Source organism: Acinonyx jubatus, chromosome D2 (assembly GCF_027475565.1).
Source record: "Acinonyx jubatus isolate Ajub_Pintada_27869175 chromosome D2, VMU_Ajub_asm_v1.0, whole genome shotgun sequence".
NCBI lineage: Eukaryota > Metazoa > Chordata > Mammalia > Carnivora > Felidae > Acinonyx > Acinonyx jubatus.
Genome location: NC_069393.1, coordinates 7,279,600 through 7,303,235, shown reverse-complemented (window position 1 = coordinate 7,303,235; position 23,636 = coordinate 7,279,600). Strand labels below are relative to the sequence as shown.

The following is a 23,636-nucleotide window of genomic DNA, read 5'->3' as shown; positions in this document are numbered from 1 at the left end:
TAAAAATTATTAAGGAGCATATTTAAAATCCATTTTCAGGTACTATCTGATCAGAAAACATTTTTAAATACTTTATATTACTTAAGAGGAATTTAACTAGAATGTTAACATTAAACATTACAGTTAAAGTTGTTTAACTTCATAATCAATAGTGGAAGATAAACTGAGAGAGCAGAGTCCTCCCTTTTGGAATCAGAAGCCCTGAGTATATGGCTTGCCACTTGCTGGCTGTGTGACCATGAAGAAACTCCTGAACTTCTCTAAGCCTCAGTTTCCTCGTCTGTAAAATATGAAAGACAGTAATTGAAGTAGGCAGAACAGGATCAAAACCATAAGAAGGAAGGAAGGAAGAAAAGAAAGGAAAAGAAAACCATCAGGAAAAGAAGACAGAAAACAGAAAAATCAGTGATGTGAAAGCATTAGCTCATTTGTGAAGTGGTAACCAAATGTTAGGTATTAGTGGCCTCTTGGTGGATCTATCCCTTAGGTCTATTCAAATTCGCAAATTTACATGTTCTACTAGTTCACAGAGTCTAATGCATCATCCCCATAAAAATGTTCTCTGTCTGGACAGAACTATCATCTTTAGTCCTCTTGACTTCTTTTCCCTTCAAAAAGAAAAAAATCCTTACCACCTTATGAGATTTTCTGCATCGATGACAAACAGCCTGGAACTAGAAAGCTGCCTTAAGATTTGGTTCTGGATGGTTTGCTAGACTCACTCACTAGCTGCGTGGTTCACTCCAGATCCAGCCTAGAACCTGGAGGCTCAGCAAAAGTATACATTTAACTACATAAGTCAGATGGCGGGGGGGGGGGGGGGGGGGGCACTTGCCTACTAGCTAACACCATAAAATTAAACTGATCGGGGGGCCATGTGTTAAGAGACACAAGACCCAAGAGGGCGTCTGTCGTGATAGAAAAGGTTTGTCCGTTCACTCATGTTTTTATAAAAGGAATAATTACAGTTTCACTAGCAGATGTTTCTCCAGTTAGACGTATGAGCAAAGACAAGCACCCCTTCAATGCACAGGACAGAGGAACTGGATGTGCTGGAGGAAAGCCTCGGGTTTAATAAGCAGGTTTCACAGATGCTGACATTCAGCCGGAGCAGCACCCTGGAGAGATGCCACAGCTCTCCCCGGCCTCTTAAAACGTCTTTAACTGGAGGAAAAAACATTCCTAGTGTGATTCTTTTGGCTACTTATCCATTTTCTGAAAATAAAAAATTATAAACTCATGACAATAACATCTCAAGAATTGCTTTAAGAAGTTTACCTACAAGCTGCTTTGTTTCAACAGTTTCTGGACTACAATCACAACTGTATAGGTACCTGGCTATTTAGCCTCATAAACAGTAAATTTCTTGAGTTTCTTGAGCGAAGTCAACTAAATCAGTTTGGTGTCTCTAGTGCAATGTGTGGTCTCTAGCAGACGATCTATAAACATTTGTAAGCTGAATTCAATGCTGACTAATTATGATGAATGCAAACAGAAACCAACGACATCAGGTTTGAAAAGGTGAGACCAGAGCAGAGATATCTTGTAGATTTCACGAAGGAAACCCCTTATCCAAATACTTACTCCATAGTTGAAATCTCATGACAACAACCTCCAATGTATTTACCTTTTAAAAAAGAATAAATACATCCCAAAATTCCTCATTTGCAAGACTGGGAGAGAGTACTAAGTGTTCTGACAGTGAGTGGGCAGAAAACAGAAATGTCTGTGAAGAAAGGGGCAAAAGTGCCATCCTGACACCGTTCTCGTTCCTTGACTCCAGCCTCCCTGAGGGCTTCTTGGTTGCATTACATTGGCCTCGAATACAGAGATGGTTAACCAAGTTGAAAGGAGGGAGGGGCTGGAAGGGTAACTGTCACGGGACAGCCGGAGAGACCCGTGAGGGGCCACGGCTGCGCCACAGGCCTGGCTCTCTTCTTCAGAGAGGACAGAGTACGTTGGAAGGAAGTCCATGACTCACAGGGACTGTGGTTGGACATGGACCAGAGAAGGCATTAGTTGTATTAGGCTTTGGATCACAAAGAATATGTTGAAATCTGAGCAAAACATACACTTACTATAGGTCATCAGCTCTCACATGGAAATAACTTAGTGCTGAATATTTATCCACTATAAAGAGACACATCAGCAAGAGATTTTACTTCTGTACATTCCAAAATCTAGCTTCATCATTTCCAAGAGGCATGCACAGTCCTGTTCTAAGCAGAGGAAGGAGAGAATTGTACAGTCAAAGTCTTCTTATAAAACCCCATTTAGCCAAAGTCTCAGCTCTAAGATCTCCGCTCTAAGACTGCCATCGTTTACTGAGGAGAAAAAGAGAACCCGCTCTAGGCCACGGGCTGCAGGCAGGAGCCCAGTGTTCTAGTAATTAGAGCCTCTGGCCCAAGGTCAATTCTCAAGAAGCCTCTTGGTTGTTCTGATCTGGCTTGAATAATTTTTACTGTTCCTTTTGTCCTTTTCAACCAGATTAACAGGTGACAAACTTACTCATTTATTTCATTTGAAAAGGTGTGTTCATTGTGGAAGTGCGAAAACACAGTCAGGAAACAGAAATTAAAAATAACCTCCAACATCCACGGCTGGACCCTACCCCTCCCAACCAATACAGAATCACTGCTGCAAATGCTTTAATGTTTGAATAAGAAAGGGGATGAGGGAGGTGGGTCTTGACTCACCTGAAATTATTGCAGCCAAGGACAACGCCAACTATGTTCTTGCCTATGTCGTGCACGTCCCCTTTCACGGTGGCCAACACGATGGTGCCCTGGTAGGGGTCCTGGGGAGCAAACCAAGCAGCTGAGCACTGCTGTGGTCACTTAGAACAGACCAACTTAAATCTCTAGAAGCAGACAAGTGTTGCCACAGAAAGCACTCTAATACAACAAAGACAACCCCAGAGACTGACCCAGAACCCACATCACATGCTCTGCAAGTACAAAGCTGTGCCCCCGAGCAGTTCCAAGGCAGCCTGCCTAGCAGGGGAGCTCAGGGAACTTCAAGCATGGGTTCCATCACCTCGAAGAACAGTTTAAGTTCGAATCCAACACGGTCCCATAGCTGAACGACAGATCTTAAACTGCAAAAACACTGTCTGAGAAATATTTATTGTGAGCAGAAAAGGGAGAGGCGGGGAACAGAGGGAGAAGCCTCATCAGAATCTGAACCACCATCTCAACAGCATTTAATTATCTTTTGTTTCTTCAATACCATTGTCCTAAGCCCTGCCAGCAACCCCTCCCTCAATTAATTAGTTAATTTTTAAAAAGAAAAGGAAAAGGCACACAAGGCAAGTGGGAGGTCTGTTGGAGCCATTCACAAGCTCACACCAATTTAAGGATTCAGAATCCCACGGGCCAAAGCTGGCTGAGCTTCTCGGGGAGCTGAACAAGGTCAAAGCTTCATGACTGACTCTGGCGGCACAGCCAACAAGATTTAAATTGGATCCGGAAGCAGTGCCAAGGACATTACCAGTATACAGAGAAAAATCAGTGAAGAGGTTTTCCAAAGCCAAACCTGACTCAGTTACCTCAAGGGGAGGGACCGATCTCTACAGCTACGGTGTCTAGCACAGCACCTGGCACACAGTAGGAGCCTTGTGAACGGTCAACAGATAAACAGAGTGGTTTTGTTTTGAAATCACGGGCTCGGTTTGGAAAACTACGCTCATATTAAAAATTCAGAGAGCCACATTCTGAGGAAAATCCCAGGGTATTCTGATATCTGGTAAAAGAGATCACCGCTCTATTTTATCAATCAGTGACAGGCACAGCCAAGCCCCATGGTCCCTACCCCAACCCAGTAACCGTCTCTGAGGCCAATTCCTCCCAGGGCCCACCGGCCTGGACAAATGACTTGCCTCCTCTTCTTCTATGCCAGCATGCGTTTTATTGTCTTCTCTTTCTTTTTCCATGAAAGGAATAAGGTGGCCAACGGCCTTCTTCATGACTCGAGCTGACTTTATAACCTAGGAAAAATACACAGAGTCCACCATCTTTTACCAAACCCCCCCGAATGGTTGCTACTGGCCCCTCGTAGCCTCTTAATTTAGCATAAATGAAGAACGCAAGCTTTGGCCTCAGGTCAGCCACACCGGAGTCCACTTTTGACAGCAGACAGGATGAGGAATGAGTTCCTCGTGGAGAAAGACAATGAATGAGGCACAGAAGGAAAACAAGGCTAGGACCCCCGTGCTGCGATTCCTGTCCTCTGAACCTCTCTGCACACGATTGTTTCTCAGCCTAGAAGGCTGCCCATCACTTCTCCAAGTTCTGTGTGCCCTTTTCCACTCACCAGAGCCCCTTCTCAGCCTTCCCGTCTTGCTGCCCAGCACTACAATTCACTTATAATTAAGGCTTATGCTGAAGCAAGAACGGGGCCTTTTACAGAATCCATCAACGTATGCTAATATTCATGGGTGGGAGTACGATGCACCGTCTCCAAGTGAATTCTCAGAGCAGAAACCCAGCAGACACCATTAGCCAAATGATCAAGGTTAATATAACCAGTAATGAGACACAGCAACATTCTTGGCCTCCTCATAGGATCCACTGAGAAGGGCACAGCATCACCCTTATGCTTGCCAAAAATGAGCAAACATCAGACAAACCCAAACTGAGTGGCAGCTATATAAAAACTGTGCTGCACTCTTCAAAAATCAAGGTCATAAGGAAAGACTGAGGAGCTGTCAGAGAGACCAGGATAAGAGCAGTGTGGGATCCTGGAATAAAAAGAAAACAGTAGTGGGAAAACTGGTGAAATCTGGGGCAGCTGGGTGGTTCAGCCAGTTAAGCATCCAACTTCAGCTCAGGTCACGATCTCGAGGTTGGTGGGTTGGAGCCCCTCATCGGGCTCTGTGCTGACAGCTCGGAGCCTGGAGCCTGGAGCCTGCTGTGGATTCTGTGTCTCCCTCTCTTTGTCTGCCCCTCCCCAGCTCATGCTCTGCCTCTTCTCTCTCTCTCAAAAACAAGCAAACATTAAAAAAAAAAAAAAATCTGGTTAAATCTGAGCAAGGTCTTTATTTAACAGCATTACACCGCTGTTAACTGCACTCAGGTCAAGGAAAAATGTTTACCTTTGGAGAAGAAGCTGGGGGAGGGATATACAAGCCATTTTTCAAGGTATGTTTGCAGTGTGTCTGTCTAATGTCACCTTAAAAATGCGAAGTTAAAAGTAAGTCAACGTCATGAAAAACAAAGACTGAGGAACTGTCACAGGCTGGAAGAGATAAGACAGGACCACAAATCGTTCCTCGTCTCGTGTGTGGTGGTAGTTTGGCTGGTGCATACGTGTGAACACTTTTCACACTGTCTCCTCCACAAACATGCACCTCATTGTATGTTAATCATACAACAAAAAAAGCTGTTAGAGAAAGGGTGAATGTTATGAAAGAAAGGGGGCATTCAGTTAAATACAGGAAGAGTAATTAGAAAAACCAAAAAGGGCCTTGTTCCGTATGACTCGCAGCCCCAACCCTGATGGCCCCACAGACGTTTTGTTAACTGATATGGTTAGTATCCCCTATAAATCAAAATAAGAGTTCTGGTTTTCTCGAAACATAAAATTTAATGTTTATCACTATTCTAAACGCATCCTTCAAAATGAAGACCGGCTGGTCAAATCAAATGCTGACGTTATTAACTTTACATGAAGCAGGGGTTTTATTTTAATTTGGGGGAAGAGCAGACAGGTGCTGGGAGTAAGATGTGGTGGCACTTCCTCCTCACAAAGCAAAGGATTTCCAGATGACCTCTAACCTCTAGCCTGCACATCGCCCTGAAGACGGACCTCCCGGATGTCACTCGTAGGGACATTTACAGAAAGAATGACCACATCTCAATGCCCACGAGCTCTTGTCAAACTTCAAACTTGAGAAATCTACCCGAACTTACTATTTACTAAAAGACAAAGTCTTTTTCTTTCAACTGTGAAAACCACCCCCCATCTTTTGCCAACCTGAGGCAGAAACATTTTTCCAGCTCCAAAAAGGTCACCGACAACTTTCATGCCGTTCATGAGAGGCCCTTCAATTATATTCAGAGGCCGGGGATATTTTTCCTGGTTTAACCTGGCTTCTTCAGTATCCTCAATAATATGTTTTTCGATACCCTATTTAAAAAAAGGATAAAAATCACATTAAAAATTGGCCTAAGGCCAGTCAATAAAGAATGAATCATAGAAACGCTTACGAGTACAGGTTTTGGAATTAGAGTACGCAGGTTCAAATCCTGGGTCACTAATCTCAGCAATTTATCAAGCCTCAGTTTCCTAAACTGTCACACAGTACCTGCTTCATGTGGTTAGTTTTGAGAATTAAATGAAATAACCTATGTAAAGTGCTCAGCTGGCTTTACTGATACAAGGTAAGCACTCCCTAAAAGTATGCAGAAGTGAAAGAAGGAATACTGTGAGTAAAGTCCAAATTCATCATAAAATACACTGTGTCCTACCTGAACGTTTAGCAGAGTAGGCCTTACTAACGACCTCCTGTGGAAGCAGTGTATGTTGTCAAGGTAAAGTTCTGGGGCTGGGGAGGAATGACAGCGGGCAGGACCCTTGAGCGAAGTCCAAACCCACAAAGCCTCCGCTGACTCACCCAGCCTTCACTGATCAAGCCCTAATCCTCGGTGTCCCCAGTTCAAGGTCCCTTGAATGTGGCTCAGTGATTCCACAACCTGAAATATGTGCATCTCAAAAAAGTGTCAAGAGGCTGAAAGTTAAATTCGAGAGCCAAAAAGAGAACTCGGAAGTTCTCCGAACCACAAATGAGGACACCGAAGCCAAGAGCTTATGTTGTCTGAAGTCCAAATTATCAGCAGAAGATCCAGGACTTGCTCGTGGATCAAATGACGGCAACTTGGTCTAGAACAGCGTTTCCCGACCTTGGCAGTACAGACGTTCTGGGCTGAATAATTCTCTGTCACGCAGGCCCGTCCTGTGCACTAGAGGAGGTTTACGGGATCCCCGGCCACTGGATGCCAGGAACACCTCCCACCCCCTACTGTGATGACCAAAGCTACCTCTAGACACCGCCAACTGTGCTCCGTTGGGGGGGACAGTGTCCAAACTGCTCAGGAGTGGTCTAGGGAATCTCCCCTCCAGCAACCACCGCGAGGCTCCACCAGCCAGCCTGTTCTCACCCACCCCGTGCTCCCACAGCTCACCTTCACAAGGGCATACTCGAGGCGTTCTTCAATGGGGCCATTCCTCCACTCGTCAGTCTGGACGACTTTCTTCCCTCCTTTGCCATGAGTCTGAGTTGAAATTAGGACAGAGAGTGGGTACAACAAGCCCTCACAGCAGAAAACTATGGCTTATTCTACTTTTATATTACTGGTGCCTAGTTGAGTGTCCAGCATGAATTAAGATCTCAATTAATGTTTGAGGGAAGGACAGAGACAAGGAGAGGTGTTTTAGGATTTAAGCTTGTGGTGGAAGGATAAAATGAGGCTCTGTTCCTCCTTTCCTAAGAGAGCAATTTCAAATGAAGTATGGCCAGGCAGAAAGAGAAGCTGTTCCCACATGTGCTGGGCCTCCGAAGGCCTCCACGTGGAGCATCACTACCCACAAATACGTGTGGAGAGGCCGTCATGTGCCGAATCACACAGCACCCAGGACGCGGGCACACCCAAGGGGTGCAAGACACGGCCCACGCTCTCAAGGACCCCGCCACATTGTAAGGAGGCGGAAGGGGAGCCAGCAGAGAAAGCACGTGCCAGGGGCTGGATGAGTAGATGATCCAGACAACTACGTGCTACAAACCAGACCCAGGGTTTCGAGGAATGAGTCGTCACCACAAACCCGGGGGGAGAGAGACTTTGAGGAAACGGACAGATTCAGCAAAGGAACAAAAAGTGCAATGACCGTGGTCCATGGGGTGAATTGCATGGCCTTATCTGTTTCTCCATCTCAAGTGGTGGCATCACCTGCCCAAACCAAAAATCTAAGTACATTTGTGAACATTCATCCCTTCCTCTCTTTTGGTCACTCACCAAGCCCTCAAAATTTCTCCCCGCCGGGTGCCTGGGTGGCTCAGTCAGTTGAGCGACCGACTTCGGCTCAGGTCGTGATCTCACGGTTCACGAGTTCAAGCCGCGCGTCGGGCTCTGTGCTGACAGCTTGGAGCCTGGAGCCTGCCTGAGATCTGTCTCCCTGTCTCTCTGCCCCTCCCCCACTCATGCTCTGTCTCAGAAATAATAATTAAAAAAAAATTTTTTTTTTAATTTCTCCCCGCCGTGCTTCCGAGCTTCCAAGGTCCGAGCCGTGAGCTGGTCTCTGCAGCCCACAGCTGCCCCGACCCCAGTGCACCTTCTGCACTGGAACCAGAGGGGCCTGTCTAAAATGCAAATCACGAAGCACCCCTCCCCGTTCCCCACCTCCCCCCCACCCCCGTGAAAAAATTCACTGTAGGTGTCCTATTCTTCCAGGGATATATTCCCTTTCTAGGCCAAGGACCTCTGGCCACGGCTCCGCTCCGGGCCACGCGCCAATCTGGCTTTCTCCCCCTGACCGCATCGGCTGCATCTTCTGCCCCGCCGGCCCAGCGGCCCAGTGAGCCCAGCTACCCAAACACTGCAGCTCCTCACACTCCCCATCATCTCCCTTGCCCCTGGGCCTTCACAGTCATTCACCTGACACGCCTTCACTCAGCACCCACCTATGGGCCAGCCCCCCCACCCACTACATGCAAATGCCCCTCCCTGGGGGACCACCAGCACCGCTCTCCAACACCAAATCCTCGCCCGCCGGCTCGCTCCTCTCTAGCTTCCAGGCCTCCCCTGACCCTCGGCTCTGGGAGGCTTTCCCCGACCACCTGTACGCCTTCAGGTTCAGTGTCCCTCCTATGCATTCTCACGGCGTCCCACACTCACCGCGCTGGGTTACACCTGTGCTGTGCCTTTCTGTGCGTCTCAGTCAACCGCAGAGCACATCTCTCTTACTACTTGGATCCTCCAGACTCAGTGAGGTACACAGCACAGAATAAGAGTTCAGTAAATACTGGCTGAGTGGTTTAATGCTGAACAAAACCAGATTTTCTGCAGCAGTGTTTACACAGGACAGTAGAGGCCAAGTCACGGAGCACCAGAAATCCATGTGATGGAGCCTGGATTTAACCTCACAGGCAACTGTGGGGCGGGGGCAAGGGGTGGGGGCGCGGGACAAAATTCAAAGTTCTGAAGCTGCAGAATAACGAAGCAGTATTTTTAAGAGAAGCCCAGAAGGGGGAGGTTTTAACAGTCCGGGATAAAGGCCTGGGCTACTACAATGTTGGTAACAGGAAGGAAGAAGACAAACACAAAGACATTAAGCGACAGACCATGTGTAAGCAGAGACGGAAGGACCTGGGAGAACCCCAGAACTGCAGGGCTGGGGTGCTCACTGCAGTAACGATGGCACAAGGGTCTCCTCACCTATCGGAAAAACTAAAGATGGCGATTTAAAAAGAATAGTTTGCAGCATGAGTCACGGGAGCCGAGACACGGAAGCAAACTAAATGTCCGCTGGTGGATAGACAGATCCAGAAAATGTGGCAGAGGCGTATGAAGTCATACTGTCCAGCCACGATGATGGCAAAACCCACAAAACCAGAGCTGTGTGGCACTGCAGAAGGAAAGAGAAAGAGAAAAGAAAAAGCCCTGCTAAAGCTCACATTCATGTCACCTGACACACAGAACACCCCATTTGCTCTATGAGCCATCAGACAATTCCTGCCTGCGGGGTGGACTTGGAGGAGTGAAAACAGGGCAGTGTTGCAAACACTCTTGGAACAAGGACCTGGTGTGTCCACAGAAACCCCACGGTGTGCAGCACTTACGTGGTGGGGAGGGGTCCAGACGGAACGTGATTACAAACAGCGGCCAATGAGGACACAGGGAAGGCCAGTGAGGATTTCACCAAAGTGCTGGCGGCTGCAGCGAATGAAAACTACCCCACCCAATGAACGTGCTGCAGAAAATCAGTGCTTCAAGCAAGAGGGACACTGAAGGGCGGCTATTTCAGAAGCACAACATGGCACGCGGAGTCCATCTTGCTCTCCAACTAGTTACTCAACAGGATGTTCACCACGAGCGAAACACAGACTGCCTCACAGGTGAAACACACACAAGACCCACTGTGGAAGCTCAGCAAATACAAAGCTACCAAGTAAAGCGACCAATCAACTGTCATGTCCATCTGGCTGCTCCTTGTATCCATATCTACCGCTCTAGGGGAGCTTCTGTGTCACAGGGTCTTCACGGTGATTGCTGCTTCGTTTCTGGAATCAAGGGGAGTAAACTGCTCCAGAGGAAGACAGAGAAGAAGGCGACCTCCAATGACAATGAGGAAGATGAAGGCTAGATGAAGGATCAGATAACTTTTTTCACAGAAAAGTATTAAGAACAGTCTCACAATCCAAGGTCATTCAGGAACGACTATGTTCAGAACAGAGATCCTTCCAGCCCAAAGGGGTCATGACCTCCATTAGGGTACTGCTTGGTAAGGAAACTGCTCAAAGATCACACGGTACCATGCCATCTCCAGATGTCATTACCAAAAATAATTTATTCATCACAGGTCAGTCTGCACCCGATTAAAAGAATTATTTTTCAACAAACCCATTAACTCCCCCAAAGTGGGATTAGAGAGCTTAGGGAGATCAGAGAGAAGATGCTTTCCACCTGTTCAACAAGGTATCACACAGGGACTTGGGTGCAGACTGCATTGTTTAATAACAAGAAGAGATAATCATTTTCTTACAAAAAAAAAAAAAAATCTTCAACCTTTACTTGCCCCTTAATATCACTGCTTTTTATGCTCCATTTGCACTTGGTACATCCTGAGAAATCGCTACAGAGCTGGCAACTCGTGGGACTTATTAAAGTATACCTGTTTTGGTTATTAATTCCCTTAATGGTAACAGAAGTCACCTTGAAGGTAGACAGCCTACTTGACAGACGGGTCAATGGCTTGTAGTAAGTCCTTGTGGCTACATTAAGAGGGAGGAAATTTCTTATATGATGCATTGTTAAGCTCTTGCAATTGCTGTTAAGATCTCCCTCAGTTTGGCTGTGCCCCAGGGGCAAAACCTCTTCACAGCTCAGCAGGATACACAGAAACAAAAATCTGTAAGCAAACTCTAAAACACAGATGGAAAAGAAGGACTGACATCACCTACAAAGTCAACAAAACCTTAAATGAGAACAGCCTTACACACAAGGATTCCCACCTTTCCTCCGTGAGAGCTGGCTCATCTGGACAGTGAAGGAAAAACTGAAACAGAACATCACTGTGTGGGTGAGAACACTCTGGTATAACTTCATGGTTATAGAAACTCGGATGCCCTTTTGGCTTCACCGGAACCCCGAGTTACTAACGGACAGGTCTCCCCACTCAGCGGAAGACAGGCTCGGAAGAAAATTGAATAGCGTTCCACACTCAGGTTCTTGATGTCTGAAGACTATTAAAGAGCTAAGCACTCTGTCTAGATGAGCAGAAACAGTCCTGGAAAGGGGGGGAGGGGGGGCGATCCAGAGACTGTTTCGTATGCAATGAGGTGAGAAGCACAACTTTATTATATTTGCGGTAATCAAGACCGGATCCATCCTGGCCTTGGCCCACGAGAGAAATCGGAAATGTGTTTAAGGAACGGGAAGGAGGAGCCTGTGCTCACTGGCACACAGTCTGAACTCCGCGAGCTTCAATGAGCCCACAGCAATTTCAGAAACTTAAGTCTTGTCACCTGTAAGCTGACAAGGAGGCAGTTAACCCTGAACCTTCCTAACCTTCCTCCAGAGCTCTTTAGTACTCACTCTTCGATGGAAGCTCAAAGTGAGCATCTCTGCCAGAGTTAAATTCAGATTTTAACACAGAAAACGTTAATGAGGGAGACAACATCCACGAGAGCACTCTACCACCTTCACAACGTGCTTTGTGACATTAACGTCCTCCTTTGCCTTCACTTTCAGAAATAAATGAGAAAGTTTTTTTGAGGTAAAGATCTCACCTTTCTTAGAACTGTAGGAAGCCACACCCATGACACATACTTAATGTACCCAGGACTGCCTGACACATAATAAGGGAAAACAAGGAACCGGTTTTCAGACTCACTGTAATCATTCTCATGTCTATAGATCAGAGGTGAACAGACCACAAGCCCTCAAATGCAGAACGCTGCCACAGGTGGACCAGACCCTGTGGTCAGGCACACAGACATAAACGTGTCACAGTGGGAACCCAGAAATAACACAACCGCACAGGAAAATCCAAAATAGCTAATTTAAATTACAAGGAAGAAAAATATCTCATAAAATGGAAACGTGACTAGAAAGTTATAACAAAATCTCAACAGTGGTTAACTTTGGATGGTAGGATTTGATTTTTATTTTCTTCTTTTGTTTATCTGGATTTTGTAAATTTTCTAGAATTAACATGTGTGACTTTGGTATGAGAAAAAACTAATTTTACCTTTTATTTATTTTTTTTACAAATACACCATTTTTTTGATTTTTAAAAAAAATTAAAAAATTTTTTTAGAGACAGAGCACAAATAGGGGAGAGGGACAGAGAGAGAGTGAAAAAGAAAGAGAGAGAGAGAGAGAGAGAGAGAGAGAGAAGCTCAAGCACAATCCAAGCTCAGTGCAGAGCCTGATGTAGGGCTCAATCCCACAACCCTGGGATCATGACCTGAGCAGAAAGAGCCGGGCACTCAACTGACTGAGCCACTCATGTGCCCCTAATTGTACGTTTTAAAATAAATGTACAGAAGCCTAAATTCAGAACACTGAAGCAGGCTGGGTATGGCCTGCTTCTGCTTCCTTACCCTTAACTAAGACACCTTCTCTGGAACTCTCTGTAGAAATTAAGTGATCCAAAGACTGGATTAGACACTTGCTTCTAGTCTACGATGGTCTAATGAACCTGAGTGACGAGTTCAGACAGGAAAAGCCATCAGTCAGAACACTTTTGTCTCTACCTGCGCATAGCGTAAGAGCTTCTCAGTGGCCTCGGGGTCTTTATTCCAGATGAGATCTTCACAGAGCTGGAGGAGTTCCTTATGTATATCATCATACACAGGGAGGCTTCCGGCATTCACTATCCCCATGTCCATACCAAACTAAGGGCAATACAAAGAAAAAAAAAATGAGAATTTCCAGGGAAATTCGGTGTCCGTCACAACTACTCAGCTCTGCTACTGTACCGTGAAAGCAGCCACAGACGACGTATAAAGCACAGATAAAACGTTAGCCACAGAAGCTGCAGCAGGCCAGCTGCGTGAGTCTGTCCCCACATCTGCAAACCCCTGTCCCGATTAAAAACTGGCTCCAAGTGCAAACAGGTGTTGTACTGTACCTTGATGGCATGGTAAAGGAAAACCCCATGCATTGCTTCTCGAATGGCTTCCATTCCGCGGAAGGAGAAGGACAAGTTGGAGAGACCTCCACTTACTCTGGCTCCAGGTAATGTTTCCTAGCAAAAAATTTAAAAGGTGAAAAGATTACCCTATTTTGCCAAAAGTAGCAATCACATTCCTCAAGCTACATATACAAGAGCGGAAAGTAAAAAACGTGAAGTTCGAAGTAATTCAGGGCTTCTTGGAGCCAGACGTAGACTCAACTTGCCCTACCATGACATCGTGGGAGCTCTTTCATAGACCGTCTTTCCTCCTACGCTCTAATCCCCTATGGGAAGATAAAAGATTCTGCTGTATCCACTTCATCTCTACAGGGAGCCAGACGGGGCCACAGTACATGGTGAGTGTGCCATAAAATACTTGCCGAATAAATCACAGAGAAAAGAAAGAATCAGAGATGGAAAACACAGAGAGAGACAGAGTAGTCGGTCATTCACTCGAAGGCTTCTGTAGCCTAAATCAACCAACTCCCTAGTTCACCATAAACTTGGCTGATTATACCACAACATGAAACTGAGGCTCCCAGCACACGTGATGACAATATCAAGCATGAGCATGCATGTGGAACAATAGGAACCCCTCCTTACGTTGGTCAAAGTACACACCAGCTCAAGCACTCAGGGAGACAGCTCACCTTATCTACTGCTGTGACCCAAGCACCCAACTTCTGGGTGTATGCTATAAAGAAACTCATGCATGTGCACCCAAATTACACGTACAAGAATGTTCACAGCAGCACTGCTTATATGGTCCAAAAACTGGAAACAAACCAAATGTCTATCAACAGCAGAACAGTTGATTGTGGAACAGTTACACAATAAAATATTATACATCAATAAAAATGAACAAAGTATAATGACAACATAGATGAATCTTTTAAGTAAGTCTGGGTAAGGAAAAGAGACATGCAAATCTTAAGATTCTATTTAAAGGTTTTTTTTTTAATGTTTATTTATTTTGGGGGGGGGAGAGAGACAGAATGTGAGAAGGGATGGGGGAGGGGCAGAGACAGAGGAAGAGACACAGAACTCGAAGCAGGCTCCAGGCTCCGTGCTGTCAGCACATAGCCCAATGTGGGGCTTGAACTCAATGAACTGTGAGATAGATCGTGACCTGAGCCAAAGTCGGACACTTAACTGACTGAGCCACCCAGGCTCCCCTAAAGTTTATTTTTTAAGAGAGAGCATGTGTGCAAGCTAGGGATAGACAGAGAGAGAGAGAGAGAAGGAGAGAATCCTAAGCAGGCTCCTTGCTCAATCTCACAAACTATGAGATTGTCAGCTGAGCCGAAATCAAGAGTCGGACACTTAACCAACTGAGCCACCCAGGGACCCCAAGATTCTTATATTAAGCTCAAAACTAGGCAAAGCACTGGGTACACAGTTGATTATTTGTGGTAGTTTTGTTCCATAAAGTCACCGTGAACAATGAATCCAGGAATATCGGAATCACTGCTCCGAGGGAAAAGTAGAGTTCTGTTCCCGTGAACCTCTGGTCACACAATTTTCATCTACTCATCAATACATAAACTTGTCTTACGTGTGTTTGTGTAAAGACATCTTGTTTAACGTATAGTATTGATTCACTAACACTGAGCTGACAGCCAACAGCACTACAAGTCCCATCTAAACAAAGCTTACCTAATGCAAGTATTTTCTCTGCAAGGCATCTCCAGCTTTCCCACACTCAGGCACATTAGATGCCACTGCAGCACTATACTTGGGGGCCATTGAAACAGGGAAAGAAGTTACCAAGAAAATGCTCAAAAAGTGTGAAAAACATAGCACTTAAATAGACCACGAAATGGACGCTTGTTTGCAGGATGATAGCTGAGAAAAGCAGGAGAGTAGGTCCTTGTTGACCTCATCTGGGAACGTGTAGGTGGGGCCGATTGAATTTTTCAGCTCTCTGCACACGGGCATGTCTGTGAACGACTGCAAAAGTACCATGAGTACTGATTCTGGGGTCACGAATAAATTTTACCAAGTGGGTGAATTTGCAAATACAGACTGTACATAAGCGATAAAATTCTAAAGAAAAGCAACAAAGTGGTATCATAAGATTCAGGATGATGGTTACATCATAGAATTCAGAATGAGAGTGTAATCTGAAAGGGAGAGTCATGGGAGCACTAGGCACGTTCTATTTCATGACCTATGTAAAAACTACTATGTGATTCATATTTATTTATTACACTCTGTACCTTTTATATATTTTCTCCAGTAGGTATGTTATACTCCATAGTGTAAAACACATACGTGAAAAATAAAAAAGGCCCCTAAATTTCCAAAAACCAATTTACTACCTAAGAGATTAAAATGTCGACATTCCCAGCCAATAATCATGTAGCTCAAACTACTCACTGGGGCCATGGGATAAATGTGAGTGATGTCTTGGGGAGGAAAGAGAAAACACCCATACTTACTTTAATGATTTTTGTGGCATGGATAAAATTAACAGCATACAGGTTATGTTCTTCCATCCCAGTACCAATCGTGAGGATATTAGGGTCAAAGATGATGTCATTTGGATTAAAGCCCAGTTTTTTCACAAGTAGATGGTAGGCCCGGATGCACACTCTGATTTTGGCATCCGTTTCTGTCGCCTGGGGAAGGGAGGAAAAGACGTAATTTGAGATAGAAAAATGAAGTGTTATCTATGAAAACAGAAGCACATTTCACTTGTCGAAGGCACTTGGGTACCAATGCTTGGGTTTTACAGACTGTCGCCAGCACAACAGCTACACTGAGTCCGTGAAAATAAAATCTCACACACACGCATGTGGTATATTAATAAATAAGCTTCTTAAAAAATACGCACACAGTAAAAACTCAAACGCTACTGAGGAACAAATTAACGAGTCGGCGTCCCTCCTGTCGAGATCTGCCTGCAGCACCTTAACTCATCACCCAGGCAACACTTCTGAAGGTTTCTGGCATTTTCCTGCTCCAGTACTCCACAAAGATCCAAGAATCCCCACCTTCTTCCCCACCCCCCATGCACTGGCTAATTAATGTGTGCCTTAAATCATAAATGTAAATAGAATCCATATTACTCTTCAGAACGGTGACACTAGAAAGCAAGGAACAGATTCCAGCAAGACTCAAAACTCCCAGCTGCTGCCCCTCAAGCCTTACATCCAGGGCTCACATCTCCGGGTTTATTTCCTAACGTTTGCTCTCATCTACTCTACTCTTCCCCCTGCTCCTCTGATGGTCTGGACACCTGCCAAGCTTCTACGTTAGAGCGAAATGCACTGCTGCCACTGCCGGGGACACACAGGGACATGGCTCTGTGCTTCGCATCACACACGTCTCAGCCCAGACAGCTCTTTCCAGTTTGGCCTTCCTTACCGTCCCCTCCGCAACCCTGCCTGTTTCCCCCATCCCATCCCCCTTGTGGCACCTCTTTCTAGAAATTGTATTTATTTGGCAACTTACTATTCTTATGTTTTATTATTTATTAACTTGTTGAGCCAGAACACTAGTCCTGCTGTATCCCCTGTGCCTAGAGCTGTGCCTGCCCAAGTATGTGCTCGATACCGTTTACTGAATCAACACTGCTTTTACTCAAAGCCCTTCTGAACTTTGTGATGGAGACTATCTTCAGACCAAATTTATAGCCTCCACACAGGGCTTATTCAACAAATTACATTCTGAGTTATTTTAAATATTTTTTAAAATATTTATTTTTGAGAGACAGTGTGAATGGGGGAGGAGCAGAGAGAGAGAGAGAGAAAGAGAGAGAGAGAGGGAGAGAGAGAGAGAGGGAGACAGGGAGAGAGGGAGGCCGGGAGGCAGGGAGGGAGGGAGGAAGAGAGAGAATCCCAAGCAGGCTCCACACTTTCAGCACACAGCCCAAGGCAGGGCTCAAACTCACAAACAGTGAGATCGTGACCTGAGCCAAAACAAGAGTCAGACATTCAACTGACTGAGCCACCGAGGTGCCCCAAGTGATTTCTTGCATAAAAAATCAAATCTGCTCTGAAGAAAAACTGAACACTTGCTATCATGACAATCCAAAAAAATAAGCCACACACAATTCTGTGTGCAAAACGTTACTGACAAATGGCCAACACCACTGAACTACGTGTTGAGTCTACAAGCTATTTTGAGGGAGGGCGCCCTTGCCTAGACGTGGGCACTAAGTGTCCTGACCTCCAGAGAGCAAGCTCTCCAGGTGAGCACACAGATGAGCGTACTTAGAGAGGCCCCACCCCCCAGAAAAGGCACGGTCGGGAATTACACAAAGAACTCACCCTTAGATCCAGGCTTTCAATAGCTTGCCTACTTTGGTATTCTTTCAACTGTTCCCTTTGGTTTCCAATCTTTCCCGGCGCCCTGCAGCTGGTGGGGTTAGATGTCACCTCAGCTGGTTCGGTGCCCCCATGACTCAGCAGCACCAAGGGCCAAGGGAAAGGGAGACAGGAGTGGGCTCTGTGGCCCCACCGCTCCAGGCTTTAGGGAAGGTGGCAAGCTCTCTTCTTCCCTAAATGAATTTCTTCAACAACTTACTCCTTCAGTTAGAGTGACAAGGTTAAGGCCAAGATGTAGGCCTGGAGAAAGCAGTCAGGAGCAGGCCATCCAGGGCTGGCTTTAGTCTTAGACTTTGGTTCACCCTTCACCAGTGAGCCCAATAAGGGTTCTAGCTTCTAGGTTCATGGCCCAGCCAAGCTCCTTAAAAGAGGAGGCAGAGGGGCCTGGGGCTACCAGCACTGCCAGTGTCTCTTACAGCCTAGTTTGATTGGTAGGTCAAGAGATCCAGGTCCTGCTCACTTCTCTGAGCCACGAATGACACGTGGCCAAGTGTGGAGGGCTTAGGGTGTCATGCGCAGGCGAGCAGGGAAGCCCAGCCGTGTGCCAGGAGGCAGCGTTGCCCACGGAACAAGCAGGAGGGTCCTCACAGGGCAGGAATTCGTTATTCGGGCCAGAACAGAATCACCAACTCTCAGCCCCGTAAGGATACATCCTTGTCAAACTGTTCCTGTAGCACCTGGAATAGTCCCGTCACATTAACAGACACTCAACTCCTGGCCATTGAATAAACAAATGAATCTCAGAATGAACAGAGGCTTGGTGTGCAGACCTTTGCCAGAAGCAGGTCATTATCACGTTAGATTCGCCAGGATTTTTTCTGTCATGTTCCTCAACCAGGGTTAGGAGATAAACATGCTAGCAAGCTGCAGTCATGCCGGAGGATCTCACAGGATCCAGAAGAGAGGTCCAGGGAAAGAAGAGAACGGGAGCCTCCCTCTATTCGCAAGGGTTCTACACTCTGGTCGCACATTGTCATCTGTGGGGCTCCTTGTCTGTTTTCTAATACCTGGACCTCCCCCTAGACCGGTTAGATCAGGACCTTGAGAAGAGAGCTAAGCAACGGTATCTTTAGGAGCCCCTGCCGATTCTCCCATAAAGCCAAGCTGGGGTCCTGGATCGGTGAAGCGGCACCTTTTCAGGTCAAGCGATGAGAAAACCTCAGGGATGAGTCCACAAATCTCAGGGTCGAGAAGGAAGGAATAAAGGCCATTTATGATCTCGCCATCTACCTGATTTACTCTTAGGCTGCAGAAAGCCAGACAGCCATCAGTAGGCAGATGCTTTAGTTAAGAATGAGCAGGAGGCCCATTCCGCTGCCACAAAATCCAAACCAGAAGTGATAGGGACATGGGTGCCACCATCAGCAGGGCACCGATGAGTCAGAAGGAAGAAACCTGAAGAAAGAAGTTTACAAGGAAAAACACTCTGGCTTTCCAAAACCACAGAGGGCGTGGGCTTAGTTCAGAAGCCTTCTGAGTGGATTCTCCATGGTGGCAAATGTGCGGACGGACACAGGCAGCCACGGGCAGGTGTTAGGAAACCCAGCATCACGAGGGCAGAAGTGAAGGCCAGGGGTGAAGACGGGGAGACCCTGCCCACGGTGGAGGAGTGCACTGGGGTCGCTGGAAATGCAAGGCCAACCTGGAGGGTCCCTGGTTCACCCCTCGCCTGAAGGAAGGGAGGGGTGCCCCTGGCACAGCTCATGCTCAAGGTAGAAAATCTGGATGCCAGGGACTCAGACTTTGAGGGGGAAATGGACGAGACGGGAGACAGGGCAATGAGACACAGAGACAATCTCCACAGTATGCTAACACTAGGGAGGACAGTGTCTCAGATGTGACCACTGAGGACACAGCAGATGAGGAAATCAGAGGCCAGACTCATTTGTGTAGTCATCATCATGATCCAATGCCTGCCCGTGGCTTTTCTCCAGAAACTACAGATAGAAGCCACATGCGGGAAAACCGTACTCTGCAAGGCCAATGCTAAGGCCCAGGTGAAGCAGCACCATTTCCTAGCTGGGGCCAAGCGACCCCATTCAAATCTTCTCCATCACAAAGAGGAAAGCCAGGCGCGCTGGGAAGCCAGAGCCTGAGCTGGAGGTCCCCCAGCTGTGCTGTTACTCCTGTGAGGTAACGAGCGTCCCAGGCTCCGTGGAGGCCTGGGGACCAAGAGAAGCGTGGAGGCCTTCTGTTCCTCACATCCCTGTCATGAACTCCCACCTCCAAAAGCAATCTGGAAAAGTCTTTGCAAGGACTTCAGACCTATAGTCCACCTGAGAAGGAAAGGCCCAAGAACAGAAATATCCAATCACGTAAGCTTAACTGGGCAGTAGTGACCTCTCCATAGCCACTGAATAGGAGGCCTCTGAAATGCAGAAATACTTGTAGGATGTTAACAAAGCTCGGAGAGGATCAGAGGAGAAAACGTTGAGAATGAGCTCCTAGGCGTGGGTCAACTACCTTCAGCAAGGTAAAAATAAAGGGAAAACTGAGAACTCACTATTACTTCCCTTTCCTAGAACCATTTACGATACCATGGTGCATAGCTTCCTGGAAAATACAAGACATTCAACTGAAAAATGGTATCAATTTATCTAAATTCAACAGAGAAGCTGTCATGAAATAAAAATCTAAAAGATCATTACCAAAGGAGAAATATTTACGAAAGGAAAAAATAAGCCAATCACAACAACAAAGTGACACAAAACACCTAGGAAGGTTCCCGAAATTCTCTATTTAAGAAAAACTATAAAACCTCATTAATAACAACTGGAAAGACATCCTATGCTCCTAAATGACAACTAGGAATATTGCTAAGATATCATCATACTCTAGGTTACGGTTAAATTTTAATCAATATCCCAATGGGGCTTTATTTCTCCATAAGTTGGAAAATTATTTTCAAATCATTTAACAGAGGAAAATGTGAATATAACGGATGCATTTATAGGATACTGATCCTTTTTTTTTTTTTTAATTTTTTTTTTTTAACGTTTATTTATTTTTGAGACAGAGAGAAACAGAGCATGAACGGAGGAGGGGCAGAAAGAGAGGGAGACACAGAATGGGAAGCAGGCTCCAGGCTCTGAGCCATCAGCCCAGAGCCCGACGCGGGGCTCGAACTCATGAACCACGAGATCGTGACCTGAGCTGAAGTCAGACGCTTAACTGACTAAGCCACCCAGGCGCCCCAATACTGATCCTTTTAAATTAGTTTGCACACATGCAAACAAAAATGATATAAGCCCATCCTTTTAGGTGATAATTATATTTCTAAGAAACCTCACATTATCAAAAATTATTCTATCAAAATAATCATTTCAATTAGAAAAGGAAAATTAAATCTAGTAGTAGTAATAACATTATTTTCCCATAGAAATTTCAAGGATAAAGGAGTTAAAATAACAGGCAATCAAAACTATGAACATCAGCAAAAGACAAAGAAACGCTTCCTTATTTGCCTTTTACTCCAGAAGTCTCAGGGCCAGAGCCCCCTCAGCCACATCCGACCTTGACCTCGCAGTTTTCAGTGCAACATGAATCACAAACATAAACCGAAGACGGCAGCCAGATACTGCAACAAAAGCAGGTGTGAGTTCCCCCCTCTGTTCAGTTCCAACGGTTTTTCCATTTAAGAGAGAGGCTTTCGGGGCGTCTGGGTGGCTCAGTTGGTTAAGCGTCAACTCTTGATTTCAGCTCAGGTCATGATCTCACGGGGGTTCGAGCCCTGCGTCGGGCTCTGCGCTGATGGTGCAGAGCCTGCTTGGGATTCTGTCTCCCCCTCTCTCTGCCTCTGCCTCTCTCTCTCTCTCTCTCTCTCTCAAAAACAAATATTTAAGAGAACGGCTTTCTCCTTAGAAGCAACCATGTCATCCAAGCAAAGCAAATCTTGGTTCTTAACTGTTTCTACACCCAAGAGTGTGAGGAGAATTCACTAACAGAAGACGTGCCTTTAGAATACCCAAAATATCTGTATTGTTGGCTTCTGAGCTTTGCAAATACGTGAATTTTTTTGTGTTGTTCTTTGTAATTTCTTATAATTCTTCAGTAAACATATATGTCTATAATCATACAGAAAAATTATTTTTAAATAGGGAAAGCAGTATTTAAAAGGAATCTTTAGTTCTACTGCCTTATAGTAACAATTATTTTCCTTTACAGCATTTTCTTCTGATCTTTATTAAATGTAGTTTTTACGCTGTCATGTATACAGTGTCTAAATAATTTTTGGTTTTATGTTTTTATTTACATTTTATAAGCACTGTCACCCTGCCATAATCTTCGTAATTAATATTTGAATACTCTGAATAATATCCCAACAGAATGATGTAATCTAAGCTAAAAATTTCTCTCCAGTTGGGCATTTAGGTGTCTTTTTCTTCAATAAAGCTGGTGAAAAATCTTTGCGTATATAGTGTTCTTAATGCTGCCGAATTCTTTTATTGGGATAATTTCCCAGAAATGAGATCATTAGCTCAAAGGGTATGAACGTTTTTATATGTCTTGGCAGGCATTACGGCATCTTTCAAAAGGACCGTCCCAGCCTGATACTATGCTCTAGGATGAATAAGGCTTTCTGTTTCTACTGCTGCACCAGCACGGGCTTTGATCATTTTTAAGTTTACTTTTACCGACTTAGTACAGATAAAACATTACCTTAATATTGCTCTAATCTGCATTCTTTCGTAACTAGGTTAAAACGATTCTTTCCCTACACTTGCTTTTTACTTCTAGTCACATTCAAATCTACATTGGGAAAGCTCGTTCTCAGACCAGACTGAACACTGTGCAATGCGAACGGACAAGGCATGGGGTAAGTTACACAGGACTTGGAAACACGCATCAGTATTCAAACTGGCAGATCAGGGATCCGAACTTGGCTCCAGCACGTCCTAACCATCTGACCTTGACTCACTCTAACATGGGAGGACAGCTACCCCCAGGTGGGTGCTACGAAGACCGAGATACACACTGCTGGTTTCCAATCACAGTATACACATCACCTCTAAGGCCTCAAAATTCCTGAAGCCAGATTTAAGAAACAAAACAAATGAGCCAAGGAAGGAAAAGAGAGGGACGGGCTAAGCAAGAAACAGACTCTTGTTAACTACAGGGAACACGCCGACGGTTACCAGAAGGGAGGTGGGTGGGGAGATGGGTGAAACAGGTGATGGGGATTAAGGAGGGCACTTGAGGCAAGGCGCACAGGGTGATGTACGGAATTGCCGAATCACTACATGGTACATCTAACACGAATGTAACACCGTATGTTAACTATACTGGAATTTAAAAAAAAATTACTTAGCCCAGGTCTCACCTCAGACCACACGAGCCAGGAACCGAAAGGGTGGAGTCCAGGGCTGTGCATGGTTTTTAAAAGCCCCGGCAGAGACCCCTTCTCCATGGAGGCTGCTGGCTACACAGACTGGCTACACACACTGCTGGCTACACAGAGACACACTGCTGGCAAAGCACACGACACTGCATTCCCATTCTGAGCTGACCTTGCTGCCTGCTTCACTGAGAAAACACAAGCAGTTACAGACTCCCCCCAGAACACCGCCCAGCGTGCCTCTGGATCTGTACGCTTCCAAGTTCGCTCCCGCAGTGTGAGCACACGCCCCCCCCTCCCCCACCTGCACACTGATTGCCGGCCCTCCCCACTTACAAGGTCACAGAGCTAGCAAACACCCCCTTTCCCTGGTGCATTAATTCCTCTCTCTTTCTCTACCAGATCAATCCCATCGGCTTGCAAAGACATATCGTCACATTATCCGTCTACACACACACACACGCGCGCGCGCCCTTTCTTAACCCCCTACCCATCTCTGGTTTCCACACTATTCCTCTGTTCCCCTTTAAAGCAAAACTCCTCAAAAAAGCTTGTTTACACCTGCTGCCTCCAATTCT

At 45.8% G+C, this 23,636-nt stretch overlaps 1 protein-coding gene across 4 annotated transcripts in view; it reads right to left on the bottom strand.

Annotated features, from left to right (window-relative positions):
- Positions 1-23,636, bottom strand: part of MTR (5-methyltetrahydrofolate-homocysteine methyltransferase) — a 150,319-nt gene that overhangs the window by 80,345 nt on the left and 46,338 nt on the right. For all 4 annotated transcript variants that reach the window (XM_053207418.1, XM_027046946.2, XM_027046948.2 and 1 more), the window contains exons 16-22: positions 15,834-16,013; positions 13,348-13,464; positions 12,971-13,111; positions 7,182-7,271; positions 5,974-6,126; positions 3,878-3,985; positions 2,697-2,797 (exon numbers count right to left, since the gene is read on the bottom strand). In XM_053207418.1, the coding sequence (XP_053063393.1) occupies positions 2,697-2,797; positions 3,878-3,985; positions 5,974-6,126; positions 7,182-7,271; positions 12,971-13,111; positions 13,348-13,464; positions 15,834-16,013 (890 nt within the window). The remainder of the gene's footprint in view (positions 1-2,696; positions 2,798-3,877; positions 3,986-5,973; positions 6,127-7,181; positions 7,272-12,970; positions 13,112-13,347; positions 13,465-15,833; positions 16,014-23,636) is intronic.